The sequence below is a fragment of the Scyliorhinus torazame genome, chromosome 16, assembly GCF_047496885.1.
Source record: "Scyliorhinus torazame isolate Kashiwa2021f chromosome 16, sScyTor2.1, whole genome shotgun sequence".
NCBI classification, from domain to species: Eukaryota; Metazoa; Chordata; class Chondrichthyes; order Carcharhiniformes; family Scyliorhinidae; genus Scyliorhinus; species Scyliorhinus torazame.
This window is the reverse complement of record NC_092722.1, coordinates 20,965,799-20,986,102: the sequence shown is the minus strand read 5'-3', so window position 1 is coordinate 20,986,102 and position 20,304 is coordinate 20,965,799. Positions and strand designations below refer to the sequence as shown.

At 57.4% G+C, this 20,304-nt stretch overlaps 1 protein-coding gene across 2 annotated transcripts in view; it reads left to right on the top strand.

Annotated features, from left to right (window-relative positions):
* The window catches only part of LOC140392622 (MORN repeat-containing protein 1-like), a 347,348-nt gene extending 327,611 nt beyond the window's left edge, over nucleotides 1-19,737 (top strand). Inside the window, exons 14-15 of one of the 2 annotated variants that reach the window (XM_072478054.1) lie at nucleotides 11,929-12,005; nucleotides 19,561-19,737. In XM_072478054.1, the coding sequence (XP_072334155.1) occupies nucleotides 11,929-12,005; nucleotides 19,561-19,634 (151 nt within the window). In that variant the 3' untranslated portion in view covers nucleotides 19,635-19,737. Of the gene's footprint in view, nucleotides 1-11,928; nucleotides 12,006-18,908 lie in introns of both variants that reach the window. The other variant, XM_072478053.1, reaches the window with a different exon arrangement.
* Nucleotides 19,738-20,304: the final 567 nt, after the last annotated feature.

The window sequence follows — 20,304 nt, the reverse complement described above, 5'->3', positions numbered from 1 at the left end:
GAGCAGGCAGCAGGGTGAGCAGGCAGCAGGGTGAGCAGGCAGCAGGGTGAGCAGGCAGCAGAGTGAGCAGGCAGCAGAGTGAGCAGGCAGCAGGGTGAGCAGGCAGCAGGGTGAGCAGGCAGCAGGGTGAGCAGGCAGCAGAGTGCGCAGGCAGCAGGGTGAGCAGACAGCAGAGTGAGCAGGCAGCAGTGTGCGCAGGCAGCAGGGTGAGCAGGCAGCAGAGTGAGCAATCAGCAGAGTGAGCAGGCAGCAGAGTGAGCAGGCAGCAGAGTGAGCAGGCAGCAGGGTGCGCAGGCAGCAGAGTGAGCAGGCAGCAGGGTGAGCAGGCAGCAGAGTGCGCAGGCAGCAGGGTGAGCAGACAGCAGAGTGAGCAGGCAGCAGGGTGCGCAGGCAGCAGGGTGAGCAGGCAGCAGGGTGAGCAGGCAGCAGGGTGAGCAGGCAGCAGAGTGAACAGGCAGCAGGGTGAGCAGGCAGCAGGGTGAGCAGGCAGCAGGGTGAGCAGGCAGCAGGGTGAGCAGGCAGCAGGGTGAGCAGGCAGCAGAGTGAGCAGGCAGCAGGGAGAGCAGGCAGCAGGGAGAGCAGGCAGCAGGGAGAGCAGGCACAGAGTGAGCAGGCAGCAGAGTGAGCAGGCAGCAGAGTGAGCAGGCAGCAGAGAGAGCAGGCAGCAGGGTGAGCAGGCAGTAGAGAGAGCAGGCAGCAGGGTGAGCAGGCAGCAGAGAGAGCAGGCAGCAGGGTGAGCGGCAGCAGAGTGAGCAGGCAGCAGGGAGAGCAGGCAGCAGGGTGAGCAGGCAGCAGAGTGAGCAGGCAGCAGAGTGAGCAGGCAGCAGGGTGAGCAGGCAGCAGGGTGAGCAGGCAGCAGGGTGAGCAGGCAGCAGGGTGAGCAGGCAGCAGGGTGAGAAGGAAGCTGGGTGAGCAGACAGCAGGGTGAGCAGGCAGCAGAGTGAGCAGGCAGCAGAGCGAGCAGACAGCAGAGAGAGCAGGCAGCAGAGTGAGCAGGCAGCAGGGAGAGCAGGCAGCAGGGAGAGCAGGCAGCAGAGAGAGCAGGCAGCAGGGTGAGCTGGCAGCAGGGTGAGCAGGCAGCAGAGAGAGCAGGCAGCAGAGTGAGCAGGCAGTAGGGTGAGCAGGCAGCAGGGTGAGCAGGCAGCAGGGTGAGCAGGCAGCAGGGTGAGCAGGCAGCAGAGTGAGCAGGCAGCAGGGTGAGCAGGCAGCAGGCAGCAGAGTGTGCAGGCAGCAGGGTGTGCAGGCAGCAGGGTGAGCAGGCAGCAGGGTGAGCAGGCAGCAGAGTGAGCAGGCAGCAGGGTGAGCAGGCAGCAGGCAGCAGAGTGTGCAGGCAGCAGGGTGTGCAGGCAGCAGGGTGAGCAGGCAGCAGGGTGAGCAGGCAGCAGAGTGCGCAGGCAGCAGAGAGATCAGGCAGCAGAGAGATCAGGCAGCAGGGTGAGCAGGCAGCAGAGTGTGCAGGCAGCAGGGTGAGCAGGCAGTAGGGTGAGCAGGCAGTAGGGTGAGCAGGCAGCAGGGTGAGCAGGCAGCAGTGTTTAAATAACATACTGCCGCAATGGTGGACTGAGCCAGGCCACCCTGATCCCAAGGGGTTGACCTCGAGTCCACAGACTTGGCACCAAGTCGTTTCCCTCTCCTGCCCCTGGACAGCCACACCCCAGAAATCCCAAATTCTTTGAGGGTTTTTGAGAGTTTATTTATCCTCCTGCTCCCTCCGAATAGATGTGTCGCCCAGGCCCCGCTTGTAAATACGTACACCAAATCAGTCCCGCGAGACGTCCGCCCAAAAAGGGTGAAGCATGACGTGTCTAAGCTGCTAATGATATTTAAATCCATGGAAATGACGGTTTTAGAGGGACCGGAGCGCGGGAGCAAACTTCGATAACGGGGCCAGCGAGGGACCGGAGCACGGGAGCAAACTTCGATAACGGCGCCAGCGAGGGACCGGAGCGCGGGAGCAAACTTCGATAACGGCGCCAGCGAGGGGCCGGCCAGCACGGGAGCGAACTTCGATAACGGGGCCAGCGAGGGACCGGCCAGCGCGGGAGCAAACTTCGATAACGGGGCCAGCGAGGGACCGGAGCGCGGGAGCAAACTTCGATAACGGGGCCGGCGAGGGACCGGAGCGCGGGAGCAAACTTCGATAACGGGGCCAGCGAGGGACCGGAGCGCGGGAGCAAACTTTGATAACGGGGCCAGCGAGGGACCGGCCAGCGCGGGAGCAAACTTCGATAACGGGGCCAGCGAGGGAGCGGCCAGCGCGGGAGCAAACTTCGATAACGGGGCCAGCGAGGGACCGGAGCGCGGGAGCAAACTTCGATAACGGGGCCGGCGAGGGACCGGCCAGCGCGGGAGCAAAGTTCGATAACGGGGCCAGCGAGGTGCCGGCCAGCACGGGAGCAAACTTCGATAACGGGGCCAGCGAGGGACCAGCCAGCGCGGGAGCAAACTTCGATAACGGGGCCAGCGAGGGACCGGAGCGCGGGAGCAAACTTCGATAACGGGGCCGGCGAGGGACCGGCCAGCGCGGGAGCAAACTTCGATAACGGGGCCAGCGAGGGACCGGAGCGCGGGAGCAAACTTCGATAACGGGGCCAGCGAGGTGCCGGCCAGCACGGGAGCAAACTTCGATAACGGGGCCAGCGAGGGGCCGGCCAGCGCGGGAGCAAACTTCGATAACGGGGCCAGCGAGGGACCGGAGCGCGGGAGCAAACTTCGATAACGGGGCCAGCGAGGGACCGGAGCGCGGGAGCAAACTTCGATAACGGGGCCAGCGAGGGACCGGAGCGCGGGAGCAAACTTCGATAACGGGGCCAGCGAGGGACCGGAGCGCGGGAGCAAACTTCGATAACGGGGCCAGCGAGGGACCGGCCAGCGCGGGAGCAAACTTCGATAACGGGGCCAGCGAGGGACCGGCCAGCGCGGGAGCAAACTTCGATAACGGCGCCAGCGAGGAACCGGCCAGCACGGGAGCAAACTTTGATAACGGGGCCAGCGAGGGACCGGCCAGCACGGGAGCAAACTTCGATAACGGCGCCAGCGAGGGACCGGAGCGCGGGAGCAAACTTCGATAACGGCACCAGCGAGGGACCGGCCAGCACGGGAGCAAACTTTGATAACGGGGCCAGCGAGGTGCCGGCCAGCGCGGGAGCAAACTTCGATAACGGGGCCAGCGAGGGACCGGCCAGCGCGGGAGCAAACTTTGATAACGGCGCCAGCAAGGGACCGGCCAGCGCGGGAGCAAACTTCGATAACGGCGCCAGCGAGGGACCGGAGCGCGGGAGCAAACTTCGATAACGGCGCCAGCGAGGGACCGGCCAGCGCGGGAGCAAACTTCGATAACGGGGCCAGCGAGGGACCGGCCAGCACGGGAGCAAACTTTGATAACGGGGCCAGCGAGGGACCGGCCAGCGCGGGAGCAAACTTCGATAACGGGGCCAGCGAGGTGCCGGCCAGCGCGGGAGCAAACTTCGATAACGGGGCCAGCGAGGGACCGGCCAGCGCGGGAGCAAACTTCGATAACGGCGCCAGCGAGGGACCGGAACGCGGGAGCAAACTTCGATAACGGCGCCAGCAAGGGACCGGCCAGCGCGGGAGCAAACTTCGATAACGGGGCCAGCGAGGGACCGGAGCGCGGGAGCAAACTTCGTTAACGGGGCCAGCGAGGGACCGGAGCGCGGGAGCAAACTTCGATAACGGGGCCAGCGAGGGACCGGAGCGCGGGAGCAAACTTCGATAACGGGGCCAGCGAGGGACCGGAGCGTGGGAGCAAACTTCGATAACGGGGCCAGCGAGGGACCGGAGCGTGGGAGCAAACTTCGATAACGGGGCCAGCGAGGGACCGGAGCGTGGGAGCAAACTTCGATAACGGCGCCAGCGAGGGACCGGAGCGCGGGAGCAAACTTCGATAACGGGGCCAGCGAGGGACCGGAGCGCGGGAGCAAACTTCGATAACGGGGCCAGCGAGGTGCAGGCCAGCGCGGGAGCAAACTTCGATAACGGGACCAGCGAGTGACCGGAGCGCGGGAGCAAACTTCGATAACGGGGCCAGCGAGGGACCAGGCAGTGCGGGAGCAAACTTCGATAACGGGGCCAGCGAGGGACCGGAGCGCGGGAGCAAACATCGATAACGGGGCCAGCGAGGGACCGGAGCGCGGGAGCAAACTTCGATAACAGCGCCAGCGTGGGACTGGAGCGCGGGAGCAAACTTCGATAACGGGGCCAGCGAGGAACCGGAGCGCGGGAGCAAACTTCGATAACGGGGCCGGCGAGGGACCGGAACGCGGGAGCAAACTTCGATAACGGGGCCAGCGAGGGACCGGCCAGCGCGGGAGCAAACTTCGATAACGGGGCCAGCGAGGGACCGGAACGCGGGAGCAAACTTCGATAACGGGGCCGGCGAGGGACCGGAACGCGGGAGCAAACTTCGATAACGGGGCCAGCGAGGGACCGGCCAGCGCGGGAGCAAACTTCGATAACGGGGCCAGCGAGGGACCGGCCAGCGCGGGAGCAAACTTCGATAACGGGGCCAGCGAGGGACTGGAGCGCGGGAGCAAACGTCGATAACGGGGCCAGCGAGGGACCGGCCAGCGCGGGAGCAAACTTCGATAACGGGGCCAGCGAGGGACCGGAGCGCGGGAGCAAACTTCGATAACGGGGCCGGCGAGGGACCGGAACGCGGGAGCAAACTTCGATAACAGCGCCAGCGAGGGACTGGAGCGCGGGAGCAAACGTCGATAACGGGGCCAGCGAGGGACCGGCCAGCGCGGGAGCAAACTTCGATAACGGGGCCAGCGAGGGACCGGAGCGCGGGAGCAAACTTCGATAACGGGGCCGGCGAGGGACCGGAACGCGGGAGCAAACTTCGATAACGGGGCCAGCGAGGGACCGGCCAGCGCGGGAGCAAACTTCGATAACGGGGCCAGCGAGGGACCGGCCAGCGCGGGAGCAAACTTCGATAACGGGGCCAGCGAGGGACCGGCCAGCACGGGAGCAAACTTCGATAACGGGGCCAGCGAGGGACCGGAACGCGGGAGCAAACTTCGATAACGGGGCCGGCGAGGGACCGGAACGCGGGAGCAAACTTCGATAACGGGGCCGGCGAGGGACCGGAACGCGGGAGCAAACTTCGATAACGGGGCCGGCGAGGGACCGGCCAGCGCGGGAGCAAACTTCGATAACGGGGCCAGCGAGGGACCGGAGCGCGGGAGCAAACTTCGATAACGGCGCCAGCGAGGGGCCGGCCAGCACGGGAGCGAACTTCGATAACGAGGCCAGCAAGGGACCGGAGCGCGGGAGCAAACTTCGATAACGGGGCCAGCGAGGGACCGGCCAGCACGGGAGCAAACTTCGATAACGGCGCCAGCGAGGGACCGGCCAGCGCGGGAGCAAACTTCGATAACGGGGCCAGCGAGGTACCGGAGCGCGGGAGCAAACTTCGATAACGGGGCCAGCGAGGGACCGGAGCGCGGGAGCAAACTTCGATAACGGGGCCAGCGAGGGACCGGAGCGCGGGAGCAAACTTCGATAACGGGGCCAGCGAGGGACCGGCCAGCGTGGGAGCAAACTTCGATGACGAGGCCAGCAAGGGACCGGAGCGCGGGAGCAAACTTCGATAACGGCGCCAGCGAGGGACCGGAGCGCGGGAGCAAACTTCGATAACGGGGCCAGCAAGGGACCGGGCAGCGCCGGAGCAAACTTCGATAACGGGGCCAGCGAGGGACCGGAGCGCGGGAGCAAACTTCGATAACGGGGCCAGCGAGGGACCGGAGCGCGGGAGCAAAGTTCGATAACGGGGCCAGCGAGGGACCGGAGCGCGGGAGCAAACTTCGATAACGGGGCCGGCGAGGGACCGGAACGCGGGAGCAAACTTCGATAACGGCGCCAGCGAGGGACCGGCCAGCGCGGGAGCAAACTTCGATAACGGGGCCAGCGAGGGACCGGAGCGCGGGAGCAAACTTCGATAACGGCGCCAGCGAGGGACCGGAGCGCGGGAGCAAACTTCGATAACGGGGCCAACGAGGGACCGGGCAGCGCGGGAGCAAACTTCGATAACGGGGCCAGCGAGGGACCGGCCAGCACGGGAGCAAACTTCGATAACGGGGCCAGCGAGGGACCAGCCAGCGCGTGAGCAAACTTCGATAACGGGGCCAGCGAGGGACAGGAGCGCGGGAGCAAACTTTGATAACGGCGCCAGCGAGGGACCGGAGCGCTGGAGCAAACTTCGATAACGGGGCCAGCGAGGGACCGGCCAGCGCGGGAGCAAACTTCGATAACGGGGCCAGCGAGGGTCTGGAGCGCGGGAGCAAACTTTGATAACGGGGCCAGCGAGGGACCGGAGCGCGGGGGCAAACTTCGATAACGGGGCCAGCGAGGGACCGGAGCGCGGGGGCAAACTTCGATAACGGGGCCAGCGAGGGACCGGCCAGCGCGGGAGCAAACTTCGATAACGGGGCCAGCGAGGGACCGGAGCGCGGGAGCAAACTTTGATAACGGGGCCAGCGAGGGACCGGAGCGCGGGGGCAAACTTCGTTAACGGGGCCAGCGAGGGACCGGAGCGCGGGAGCAAACTTCGATAACGGGGCCAGCGAGGGACCGGAGCGCGGGAGCGAACTTCGATAACGGCGCCAGCGAGGGACCAGCCAGCGCGGGAGCAAACTTCGATAACGGGGCCAGCGAGGGACCGGAGCGGGGGAGCAAACTTCGATAACGGGGCCAGCGAGGGACCGGAGCGCGGGAGCAAACTTCGAAAGCGGCGCCAGCGAGGGACCGGAGCGCGGGAGCAAACTTCGATAACGGGGCCAGCGAGGGAACGGAGCGCGGGAGCAAACTTCGATAACGGGGCCAGCGAGGGACCGGAGCGCGGGAGCAAACTTCGATAACGGGGCCAGCGAGGGACCGGAGCGCGGGAGCAAACTTCGATAACGGGGCCAGCGAGGGACGGGCCAGCGCGGGAGCAAAGTTCGATAACGGGGCCAGCGAGGGACCGGCCAGCGCGGGAGCAAACTTCGATAACGGGGCCAGCGATGGACCGGCCAGCGCGGGAGCAAACTTCGATAACGGCGCCAGCGAGGGACGGGAGCGCGGGAGCAAACTTCGATAACGGGGCCAGCGAGGGACCAGCCAGCGCGGGAGCAAACTTCGATAACGGGGCCAGCGAGGGACCGGAGCGCGGGAGCAAACTTCGATAACGGGGCCAGCGAGGGACCGGAGCGCGGGAGCATACTTCGATAACGGGGCCAGCGAGGGACGGGCCAGCGCGGGAGCAAAGTTCGATAACGGGGCCAGCGAGGGACCGGAGCGCGGGAGCAAACTTCGATAACGGGGCCAGCGAGGGACCGGCCAGCGCGGGAGCAAACTTCGATAACGGGGCCACCGAGGGACCAGAGCGCGGGAGCAAACTTCGATAACGGGGCCAGCGAGGGACCGGAGCGCGGGAGCAAACTTCGATAACGGGGCCAGCGACGGACCGGCCAGCGCGGGAGCAAACTTCGATAACGGCGCCAGCGAGGGACCGGAGCGCGGGAGCAAACTTCGATAACAGGGCCAGCGAGGGACCAGCCAGCGCGGGAGCAAACTTCGATAACGGGGCCAGCGAGGGACCGGCCAGCGCGGGAGCAAACTTCGATAACGGGGCCAGCGAGGGACCGGAACGCGGGAGCAAACTTCGATAACGGGGCCAGCGAGGGACCGGAGCGCGGGAGCAAACTTCGATAACGGGGCCAGCGAGGGACCGGCCAGCGTGGGAGCAAACTTCGATAACGGGGCCAGCGAGGGACCGGAGCGCGGGAGCAAACTTCCATAACGGGGCCAGCGAGGGACCGGAGCGCGGGAGCAAACTTCGATAACGTTGCCAGCGAGGGACCGGCCAGCACGGGAGCAAACTTCGATAACGGGGCCAGCGAGGGTCTGGAGCGCGGGAGCAAACTTTGATAACGGCGCTAGCGAGGGACCGGAGCGCGGGAGCGAACTTCGATAACGGCGCCAGCGAGGGACCGGAGCGCGGGAGCAAACTTCGATAACGGGGCCAGCGAGGGACCGGCCAGCGCAGGAGCAAACTTCGATAACGGGGCCAGCGAGGGACCAGCCAGCGCGGGAGCAAACTTCGATAACGGGGCCAGCGAGGGACCGGAGCGCGGGAGCAAACTTCGATAACGGGGCCAGCGAGGGACCGGCCAGCGCGGGAGCAAACTTCGATAACGGGGCCAGTGAGGGACCGGATCGCGGGAGCAAACTTCGATAACGGGGCCAGCGAGGGACCGGAGCAAACTTCGATAATGGGGCCAGCGAGGGACCGGCCAGCGCGGGAGCAAAGTTCGATAACGGGGCCAGCGAGGGACCGGAGCGCGGGAGCAAACTTCGATAACGGGGCCAGCGAGGGACCGGCCAGCGCGGGAGCAAACTTCGATAACGGGGCCACCGAGGGACCGGAGCGCGGGAGCAAACTTCGATAACGGGGCCAGCGAGGGACCGGAGCGCGGGAGCAAACTTCGATAACGGGGCCAGCGAGGGACCGGAGCGCGGGAGCAAACTTCGATAACAGGGCCAGCGAGGGACCGGAGCGCGGGATAAACTTCGATAACAGGGCCAGCGAGGGACCAGCCAGCGCGGGAGCAAACTTCGATAACGGGGCCAGCGAGGGACCGGAGCGCGGGAGCAAACTTCGATAACGGGGCCAGCGAGGGACCGGCCAGCGCGGGAGCAAACTTCGATAACGGGGCCAGCGAGGGACCGGAGCACGGGAGCAAACTTCGATAACGGGGCTAGCGAGGGACCGGAGCGCGGGAGCAAACTTCCATAACGGGGCCAGCGAGGGACCCGAGCGCGGGAGCAAACTTCGATAACGGGGCCGGCGAGGGACCGGAACGCGGGAGCAAACTTCGATAACGTTGCCAGCGAGGGACCGGCCAGCACGGGAGCAAACTTCGATAACGGGGCCAGCGAGGGACCGGAGCGCGGGAGCAAACTTCGATAACGGGGCCAGCGAGGGTCTGGAGCGCGGGAGCAAACTTTGATAACGGGGCTAGCGAGGGACCGGAGCGCGGGAGCAAACTTCGATAACGGGGCCAGCGAGGGACCGGAGCACGGGAGCAAACTTCGATAACGGGGCTAGCGAGGGACCGGAGCGCGGGAGCAAACTTCCATAACGGGGCCAGCGAGGGACCCGAGCGCGGGAGCAAACTTCGATAACGGGGCCGGCGAGGGACCGGAACGCGGGAGCAAACTTCGATAACGTTGCCAGCGAGGGACCGGCCAGCACGGGAGCAAACTTCGATAACGGGGCCAGCGAGGGACCGGAGCGCGGGAGCAAACTTCGATAACGGGGCCAGCGAGGGTCTGGAGCGCGGGAGCAAACTTTGATAACGGCGCTAGCGAGGGACCGGAGCGCGGGAGCAAACTTCGATAACGGGGCCAGCGAGGGACCGGCCAGCACGGGAGCAAACTTCGATAACGGGGCCAGCGAGGGACCGGAACGCGGGAGCAAACTTCGATAACGTTGCCAGCGAGGGACCGGCCAGCACGGGAGCAAACTTCGATAACGGGGCCAGCGAGGGACCGGAGCGCGGGAGCAAACTTCGATAACGGGGCCAGCGAGGGACCGGAGCGCGGGAGCAAACTTCGATAACGGGGCCAGCGAGGGTCCGGAGCGCGGGAGCAAACTTCGATAACGGCGCCAGCGAGGGACCGGCCAGCGGGGGAGCAAACTTCGATAACGGGGCCAGCGAGGGACCGGCCAGCGCGGGAGCAAACTTCGATAACGGCGCCAGCGAGGAACCGGCCAGCACGGGAGCAAACCTCGATAACGGGGCCAGCGAGGAACCGGCCAGCGCGGGAGCAAACTTCGATAACGGGGCCAGCGAGGGACCGGAGCGCGGGAGCAAACTTCGATAACGGGGCCAGCGAGGGTCCGGAGCGCGGGAGCAAACTTCGATAACGGCGCCAGCGAGGGACCGGCCAGCGGGGGAGCAAACTTCGATAACGGGGCCAGCGAGGGACCGGCCAGCGCGGGAGCAAACTTCGATAACGGGGCCAGCGAGGGACCGGAGCGCGGGAGCAAACTTCGATAACGGGGCCAGCGAGGGACCGGAGCGCGGGAGCAAACTTCGATAACGGGGCCAGCGAGGGACCGGAGCGCGAGAGGAAACTTCGATAACGGGGCCAGCGAGGGACCGGAGCGCGAGAGGAAACTTCGATAACGGGGCCAGCGAGGGACCGGAGCGTGGCAACAGAACCGGCGGTGGCACAGGGCACGATTTGTCCATTGCGCGCTATTCTCTGCCCAATCACAATTCTCGCTGCTGGCGTCGCGAAGCGGAAGATTCAGCGCATTGTTTTTAATGTGAAAATAATGTTTGCTGTTTACTGTAAACATACTCACTGTCCAGCATGAATTTCAAAATATTCCCCCCTGTTCATTCTCTGGAACCAGACAGAAACTCCTTTCTGAACTCCTGATGTTATTGGAAGTCAGCAATTGAATTATCCCCTTGTAACCCACTGCAGCCAAATATTACCCAGCACTTTTTGATTGTTCTCTCCTTAACAAATTAAATCTAATGGGCGGGATTCTCCGAAATGGAGGCAGAGTGTTCGCGCCGTCGTGAACGCCGTCGAGGTTCACGGCGGCGCAAAACGGCCCCTATCCCGACCGATTCAGGGCCCGATAATGAGCTAGGAGCGGCGCCGCGTCATTTACGTGCGCCAGGCCTTGACGCCGCCGCATACATGACGCGACCGGAACCACATAACTGGCGTCACCCGCGCATGCATGGTTGCCGTCCTCCCAGAGTCCGCCCCGCAAGAAGATGTCTGACGGATCTTGCGGGGCTGCGGAAGAAAGGAGGTCCTCCTTCAGAGAGGAAGGCCCGACGTCAGTGGGCACCGATCGCGGGCCACACCCCATTTGAGGCACCCCCGGTGCAGGATCCCCCCTCTCGCCCCCCCGCAGGCCGCCCCCCCCCCCCCCCAGCGTTCCCGCGCTGTTCCCGCCGGCAGCGACTAGGTGTGGACGGCGCCGGGGGGGAACCCGCCGTTTTGGGCAGGCCGCTCGGCCCATCCGGGCCGGAGAATCGCGGGGGTACCGGTGAATCGCCATTTTGGCTGTCTCGGGCGATTCACTGGACCGCGCCGAGCAAAACGCGATTGTGCTGATCTGGCCGCTTCTGTGAATCGCGGGAGTGCGTCGGACCAGCGTCGCGGGAAAATTTGGCAACCCAGGCGATTCTCCCAACCGGCGCGGGAGCGGAAAACCGCGCCCAGTGTCTTCTCCAAAGCATGCTCCTAGCCGTGTAACAATTATCCTATCGAGAGCGACATGCCACGCGAGATTCACACTGTTCTCAACAGTCTGACATAGCCACTGAGGATGGGACTGGGAAGACATTGCTCGTATTTCCACACTAATTAAATGACACATTTTTTTCAAATTTCGACAAGCATTAGGTAATCTCCGTCAACAGGTGGCCCTGGTCTGGCTTCAAACATGGAATGCACCTGCAGATGAAGTAGTGGATGGGGAAAGCAAGGAATCAATTAGAAACAAGGGATTGCTGCAATTGGGAAGCTTTCCAACCATTCTGGCTGGTTGGACTAAGATGGGCTGGATGGCTTTCCTCTGATGCTTTGCCAAGTGGGAGCCTCTATGACCGGCTGCTGTCTGGCTGGAAAGTGCACATCTGGCTATTGAGTTCGACCGTGGTTTGCCTCCACTTCCTACCCCAACCCTTAGCAGTAATCTAGGCTGCCCAAGCAATCACTGTCCATGCAAGGGTCAGTCAATTGGCCAAGAGTTGCCAGGAACACGTCAGAATTTGACCCCCAGGTGAGTGCCAGCAGGTACAGGGGCACATTAGAAGAATAAAATACAGGGTTCTGATCGAGAGGGACAGGAATTGTGCTGCTTACTCACTTGTTTCCTGTTTTTCTTTGCAGATCTGTAACCAGTGTCAAATTGGGCGGAAAATCAAAGAAGATGCTGAATGCCACAGATCTACAGACCGTGAGACAGGGTAAGAGGGGAGGCCCAACCTGTTTGGGACCTGAAGGACAGGCGGAGCAACAAAATGTTGCAGTGAGATTAGTCATTACCCCATTCAGAGCAGTCTGTACCCACACCCACAGTACAGGCAGTGAGATTCACCATTGCCCCATTCAGTGCTGTCTCTCCCCACACCCACAGTACAGGCAGTGAGATTAACCATTGCCCCATTCAGAACAGTCTGTACCCACAACCACAGTACAGGCAGTGAGATTAACCATTGTCCCGTTCAGAACAGTCTGTACCCACATCCTCAGTACAGGCAGTGAGATTAGTCATTGCCCCATTCAGAGCTGTCTGTACTCACACCCACAGTACAGGCAGTGAGATTAACCATTGCCCCATTCAGAACAGTCTGTACCCACACCCACAGTACAGGCAGTGAGATTAGTCATTGCCCCACTCAGAACAGTCTGTACCCACACCCTCAGTACAGGCAGCGAGATTAGTCATGGCCCCATTCAGAGCAGTCTGTACCCACACCCTCAGTGCAGGCAGTGAGATTAGTCATTGCCCCACTCAGAACAATCTGTACCCAGTGTCAAATTGGGCGGAAAATCAAAGAAGGTGCTGAATGCCACAGATCTACAGACCGTGAGACAGGGTAAGAGGGGAGGCCCAACCTGTTTGGGACCTGAAGGACAGGCGGAGCAACAAAATGTTGCAGTGAGATTAGTCATGTTCAGAATGGAGTACAGTCACAAGTGGAGTACCACAAGGATCTGTTCTGGGGCCGTTGCTGTTTGTCATTTTTATCAATGACCTAGAGGAAGGTGCAGAAGGGTGGGTGAGTAAATTTGCAGACGATACTAAAGTCGGTGGTGTTGTCGATAGTGTGGAAGGATGTAGCAGGTTACAGAGGGATATAGATAAGCTGCAGAACTGGGCTGAGAGGTGGCAAATGGAGTTTAATGTAGGGAAGTGTGAGGTGATTCACTTTGGAAGGAATAACAGGAATGCGGAATATTTGGCTAATGGTAAAGTTCTTGAAAGTGTGGATGAGCAGAGGGATCTAGGTGTCCATGTACATAGATCCCTGAAAGTTGCCACCCAGGTTGATAGGGTTGTGAAGAAAGCCTATGGAGTGTTGGCCTTTATTGGTAGAGGGATTGAGTTCCGGAGTCGGGAGGTCATGTTGCAGCTGTACAGAACTCTGGTACGGCCGCATTTGGAGTATTGCGTACAGTTCTGGTCACCGGATTATAGGAAGGACGTGGAGGCTTTGGAGCGGGTGCAGAGGAGATTTACCAGGATGTTGCCTGGTATGGAGGGAAAATCTTATGAGGAAAGGCTGATGGACTTGAGGTTGTTTTCGTTGGAGAGAAGAAGGTTAAGAGGAGACTTAATAGAGGCATACAAAATGATCAGGGGGTTGGATAGGGTGGACAGAGAGAGCCTTCTCCCGCGGATGGATATGGCTGGCACGAGGGGACATAACTTTAAACTGAGGGGTAATAGATATAGGACAGAGGTCAGAGGTAGGTTCTTTACGCAAAGAGTAGTGAGGCCGTGGAATGCCCTACCTGCTACAGTAGTGAATTCGCCAACATTGAGGGCATTTAAAAGTTTATTGGATAAACATATGGATGATAATGGCATAGTGTAGGTTAGATGGCTTTTGTTTTGGTGCAACATCGTGGGCCGAAGGGCCTGTACTGCCCTGTATTGTTCTATGTTCTATGTTCTATGTACCCACAACCACAATACAGGCAGTGAGATTAACCATTGCCCCACTCAGAACAGTCTGTACCCACATCCTCAGTACAGGCAGTGAGATTAACCACTGCCCCACTCAGAACAGTCTGTACCCACATCCACAGTTCAGGCAGTGAGATTAGTCATTGCCCCATTCAGAACAGTCTGTTCCCACACCCACAGTACAGGCAGTGAGATTAACCATTGTCCCATTCAGAACATTCTGTTCCCACACCCACAGTACAGGCAGTGAGATTAACCATTGTCCATTCAGAACATTCTGTTCCCACACCCACAGTACAGGCAGTGAGATTAACCATTGCCCACTGAGAGCAGTCTGTACCCACACCCACAGTACAGGCAGTGTGATTACCCATTGCCCCATTCAGAGCTGTCTGTACCCACACTCACAGTACAGGCTGTGAGATTAACCATTGCCCCATTCAGAGCAGTCTGTACCCACACTCACAGTACAGGCTGTGAGATTCACCATTGCCCCACTCAGAACAGTCTGTACCCACTCCCTCAGTACAGGCAGTGATATTAACTATTGCCCCATTCAGAGCTGTCTGTACCCACTCCCTCAGTACAGGCAGTGAGATTAACCGTTGCCCCATTCAGAACAGTCTGTACCCACTCCCTCAGTACATGCAGTGAGATTAACCATTGCCCCATTCAGAACAGTCTATACCCACTCCCTCAGTACAGGCAGTGAGATTAACCATTGCCCCATTCAGAACAGTCTGTACCCACACCCACAGTACAGGCAGCGAGATTAGTCATTGCCCCATTCAGAACAATCTGTACCCACAGTACAGGCAGTGAGATTAACCATTGTCCATTCAGAACATTCTGTTCCCACACCCACAGTACAGGCTGTGAGATTAACCATTGCCCCATTCAGAACAGTCTGTACCCACAGTACAGGCAGTGGGATTAGTCATTGCCCCATTCAGAACAGTCTGTACCCACAGTACAGGCAGTGGGATTAGTCATTGCCCCATTCAGAACATTCTGTTCCCACACCCACAGTACAGGCAGTGAGATTAACCATTGTCCATTCAGAACATTCTGTTCCCACACCCACAGTACAGGCAGTGAGATTAACCAAAGCCCCATTCAGAGCAGTCGGTACCCACACTCACAGTACAGGCAGTGAGATTAACCAATGCTCCATTCAGAGGCACCTGTACCCACACCCACAGTACAGGCAGTGAGATTAACCAATGCCCCATTCAGAGGCACCTGTACCCACACCCACAGTACAGGCAGTGAGATTAACCAATGCCCCATTCAGAGGCACCTGTACCCACACCCACAGTACAGGCAGTGAGATTAACCAATGCCCCATTCAGAGGCACCTGTACCCACACTCACAGCTAGATTAAGATTTGAATTAAATTTAAATCAAGGTGACATAAATGGCACAGAGAGTAGGTACATTTTTTACTTGTGTGTTGGAAGGGAAGACAGAGTTTGCATTTGTGTAGCACCTTTCACAACCTCAGGGCATCACTAAATTATAGATTATCTGCGCATTATTTGGTTTTATTCTTTCAAGGTTTTTAATTTTAAATTAAAAAAAAAAAAAAAAAATTTAGAGTACCCAATTCATTTTTTCCAATTAAGGGGCAATTTAGCGTGTTCAATCCACCTACCCTGCACATCTTTGGGTTGTGGGGGTGAAACCCACACAAACACGGGGAGAATGTGCAAACTCCACACGGACTGTGACCCGGGGCTGGGATCGAACCTGGGACCTCAGAGCCGTGAGACTGCAGTGCTAACCACTGCGCCACCATGCTGCCCTATTCTTTCAAAGTTAGCTGTATCAACCCTGCCCATCCCTAATTGCCCTTGAAGGGAATGGCTTGCGAGGCCATTTCAGAGTCAGCCACATTGCTGTGTGTCCGGAGTCATATGTAGGCCAGACCAGGTAAGGATGGCAGATTTCCTTCTCTTATAGGGCACTAGTTTACGAGATGGGTTTTTACGACAACTCGACAATTGTTTCATGGTCACTGTTGGAGGTTAATCCCCAGATTTGTATTGCATTCAAGTTTCACCATCTGCTGTGGTGAGATTCGGACCTGGGTCTTTGGACCAATACCACTGCCTTCCTTAAAAATCATCTCAGTACTGATCGTGGGAGTTGTGTTTCCTGCACATCAACAGTGACCACACTTTCAGAGTAATGAATTGGCACTTTGGGACATGCAGAGGTCCGAGAAGGTGCTGGAGAAATGCAAATTCTTTCTTTCACCATTGTCGGCAGGAAGCTGTTGTTCAATTTGTACCAATCGAGTTGGTACAGTGAACATGACGCTGATAATCCATTACGCGTGGCACACTCTGAGCTGGCATTGGCTGGAGTGCAGATTAGTATTTCTAGAATTTAAGAGTTGCCCAGGCTACCAGCACAAAAGAGTGAAGGAAATCACACTGGACAGCTAACACTACCCTGCAGTTGATTCAGAGCATGTCAGCCCTGACTATTATTTCTTTATTATTGTAACACCTGTGGTTAAAGTTATTAAATAATGTCCTTTTTGAAAAAACATCACACTTCAGCCCACCTGTTGTGTAGCGACTAATGTTGGTCTCGGTACTAAGTGTCGGCTCAAAACCTCAAGTATAGCGAATACAGGGACTGAGTGCTCAGTATGAATTCACCAGCCTCTCATCACGCACTTCCGAACACTCAACCCACACCTCACAGGCTATTCAGAGAGAACTGGTGGTTTTTGATGTGGCTCAGACCAAGGTGTCGCCCTTGGTTCAGTGGGTAGCGCTCCCTTATCTCTGAGGTAAAGTGTCGTGGATTCAGGTTTGAAGCACTGGATCCGAGTTGACAGTTGCAGCGCGGTACGGAGGCAGTGCTGCACAGTCAAAAGTGTCATCTTGCAGATGAGATGGTAAACCGTGGGCAATGCCCGTCTGCCCTCTCAAGTGGACGTCACTGTTTCAAAGAAGGACAGGGGAGCTCTTCTGTAGTGTCGGGCAATATTTATCCCTCATTCACCAACATCACTAACATTACCGTGTGTTGGATCTTGCCGTGTGCAAATTGGCTGCTGTGTTTTCCGCATTTCAACAGTAACTTCCCTTCGAATTTAATTGGTGATTCATGTGACAGGTGCTATATAAATGCACGTCTTTTAAAAAATAAATTTAGAGTACCCAATTATTTTTTTCCAATTAAGGGGCAATTTAGCATGGCCAATCCACCTAGCCTGCACATTTTTGGGTTGTGGGGGTGAGACCCACGCAGACACAGGAAGAATGTGCAAACTCCACACAGACACTGACCCGGGGCCGGGATCGAACCTGGAACCTCAGCGCCGTGAGGCAGCAGGGCTAACCCACTGCGCCACCGTGCTGCCTAAATGCACATCTTTTTGTCGGCTCCATTTCCCTATTTATTAAAAAATAAATTTAGATTACCTAAAGTCTCTTTGTTTCCAATTAAGGGGAAAGTTAGCGTGGCCAATCCACCTACCCTGCGCATCTTTTGGGTTGTGGGGGTAAGACCCACGCAGACACGGGGAGAATGTGCAAACTCCACACGGACAGTGACCCAGAGCCGGGATCGAACCTGGGACCTCGGCTCCGTGAGGCAGCAGTGCTAACCACTGCTCCTCCGTGCTGCCCTCATTTCCCTCTTATTCTAAATGATGTCTCTCATACAAGATAAAAAAGCAACCTTTTGTCAAAGTTTTGGAATCAGCTGTATAAATATTTTTACCGCACAGCACACACACTGTGACTTGTCTGATTCTTCGGAAGAATAATATTATGCTTCAGTTCGAGACTTTCCCCACCCAGAGAGTGCCGACTCTTGCTGGGTACACTTTCACAGCAGCCTTCCACTGCCCAATCCAACTTCCTATTCCTCACGTAAACGGGTGGGAGCAATAGATTGTTAGGCGCGGGACATGACAGTGCTGGCATGATGGGCTAAATAGTCTCCCGCACCAGAAATGTTCTACTTTTCTAGCTGGGAAAATAGAGTTGAGGTGCAGATCTAACTGAATGTCAGAACTTGAATGGCCTGCTTCTTTCTCCTACTGCTTCCAGTCATTGAATGTGGGGAGGCTATTTGTCATCACAAGTGAGAACAATCTTGACCTCGTTCCGACGTCAATGCACACTTCCTCACCAGGAGAGGGAGATTAGGAGGAGAATGTTGATTGATTTTTCTCCCGAACCCAGGGGCATTATAACATCCCAACTAAGATCACCACAACACGTTGGAAATTGAAGCCGCGATCTCTCTGCTCTACAGGAACCATCACCCATAATAGTTGGCAGATCCACTGACCCAGCTACTAACAAATTGTGCCTATTACAGCATTAATAAGAAGTGCCTTGTGCTGAGGTTCCAGCAAGTATGACTCTGTTGCATCCTAAAAGGGGACAGGAGACAGCTTCAGAGGATGGGTTAACCTATGTTAAATCCACACTCCCACGTCAGCTTCCAAGCCATGCTGACCAGAAACTCCCAGCTTTTATCCCCGATCTTTGCAGCGTAACCTGGGGCCACCGTAAGCTTTGCAACAACTCGACTCCTTCCCCCATGAGTAGGAAGGGAAAAGCAGTCCTTGATTCCTGCTCTTGATCCCTATCTGGTGATTCCGGCACAGCAACAATAACTACAACTTGTATTTTTATAGCACCCTTAACAAAATAAAATATCCCAAGGCGTTTCACAGAAGGAACATTATCGAACAACTTGTGACACTGAGCCACAAGAGGAGATATTAGAATGTGTGACCTAAAGCTTGGCCCAGGAAGTAGGACTTAATGAGCAAATTAAAGGACCGGGGAGGGGAGAGAGCAGAGAGGTTTAAGGAGGGAATTTCAGAGCTCAGGTCCTAGACAGCTGCAGGCATGGCTGCTAGTGCTGGAATCATAAACATTAGGGACGCTCAAGAGGCCTGAATTGGAGGAGTGGAGAGGTAGGAACAGGCTTGGGCTCTGGTGGAACACAGTTGAGTAGTCTGCCACACTTAATCGACACACAACGGCTGGCCTCTTGGGTGGGGTACGGGCCACATTGTCAGTTCCCTTGGAACTGTGCACCCCAGTGAATCCCTGCCTTCGGGGGAGATGGGCAAACAGGGGGGGTGGAATAAAATCCAAATGAAAAAAGTTTAAATTGGTGCATCTCTGATTTCAGGTGAATATATTATCATGGTGCAGGATGTGACTGCTCCACCATTCCTGGGTCGCACTCTCTCGCCCGCTTTCGTTCTCCTGAAGGTTGTACCGCAGAAACCAAATAAAAAGGGCGGCAGAAAAGAACTCCACAAGGTGCCCAACAAGTAGTGAGATCCCTGAAGAACATCGACACCTGAGGAAGTTCAAGCAACAGCATCCATGTATTGTTTTGGCCCTGCACCCCTTTGATCTACCAGAGACACTCCCCTTCTTTGATCTTTCCTTTCTCCACTAGCTTCTCCCTTGATACCATCACTGGGAGTGACAGCTTCAAACACTATTTCATGTCGCACTCTCACAGCCAGAACAGACTCTCATCCCATTAGTCTGGGTCAGAGTTGAGTCCAGTTCTGAGAAGTGAAAGGGAATTTGCTAAACCACAGTAAACGCCCTGACTCAAAATAGTCTGCTCTATAAATGGGACCAACAAGCCCACAGATAGAAAAGTCCCTGCTGTAAGCGGAGGTGTCATTTCAGAACAGATTTGTACCAGAAAAGATTAGAGGTTTTTTTAATATTATGTTTACTTCAGTTAATTCAGGTATAAATATAATTATTTTAAATCTCTATTTAATAAACAACATGTTTGAATGTTTTCACTTCCCTTAAAGCTGTGAGAGTCTGTAAGCTTCAAACACAGCTGGTGGTGGGAAAGTGTCCCTGTCTCGTCGAGAGGATAAGCTGAACCGGGTGGTCAGATCGGAGGAAAGATTCAGCAGCAAACACTTTCTGAAGAAAACGACAATAAATAATTTACCCAAACTGACGAGCTTGACCGTCCAAATGACTGCTTCGCGAGTGTTTTTGTCCGTGTTTACCAGAGATTCGCTCTTCCGTCTACGCCGAGTTAGTGGATTTCCATGTTGTGGAGTTATCGTTTGCCTCGCTGCCCCAGGCCGAGGAATACAAAGCCATATGCTTCCTGACCACTATCCAGTGACTATAGACACTAGGTGAGGACAGGAGCAAGCTCACTGTGATTCACCCGGCATCAAAGGTCCTGCCACTTAACAATTACTACTCAGATGAGGTACAAGATCAGCCTCCAAGCTTTAACCCTTCCTTCTTGCAGGGAAGTGCAGGGCTATGGGAAAACAGGAGGCATGCCAGGACAGACACGATGGCCCGAATGGCCTGCTATACTGTATGAAGTGGAAACAATTGAGGGAGATTTTAAAAATCATAACAGTGCAATCATTTCCTAGTTAAGGATCCATGTTAAAGGCTATTTGTGACCGGATTGGTGAAGTCTTCCTTCACGAATGACTTTCTTTGTTGGCCTCTGGTGTTTCATGACCCCCTCCTTGTTCTCTCCGTCCCTCTTTTTTTATTTGTCTTTTTTCTCTCCATCCCCA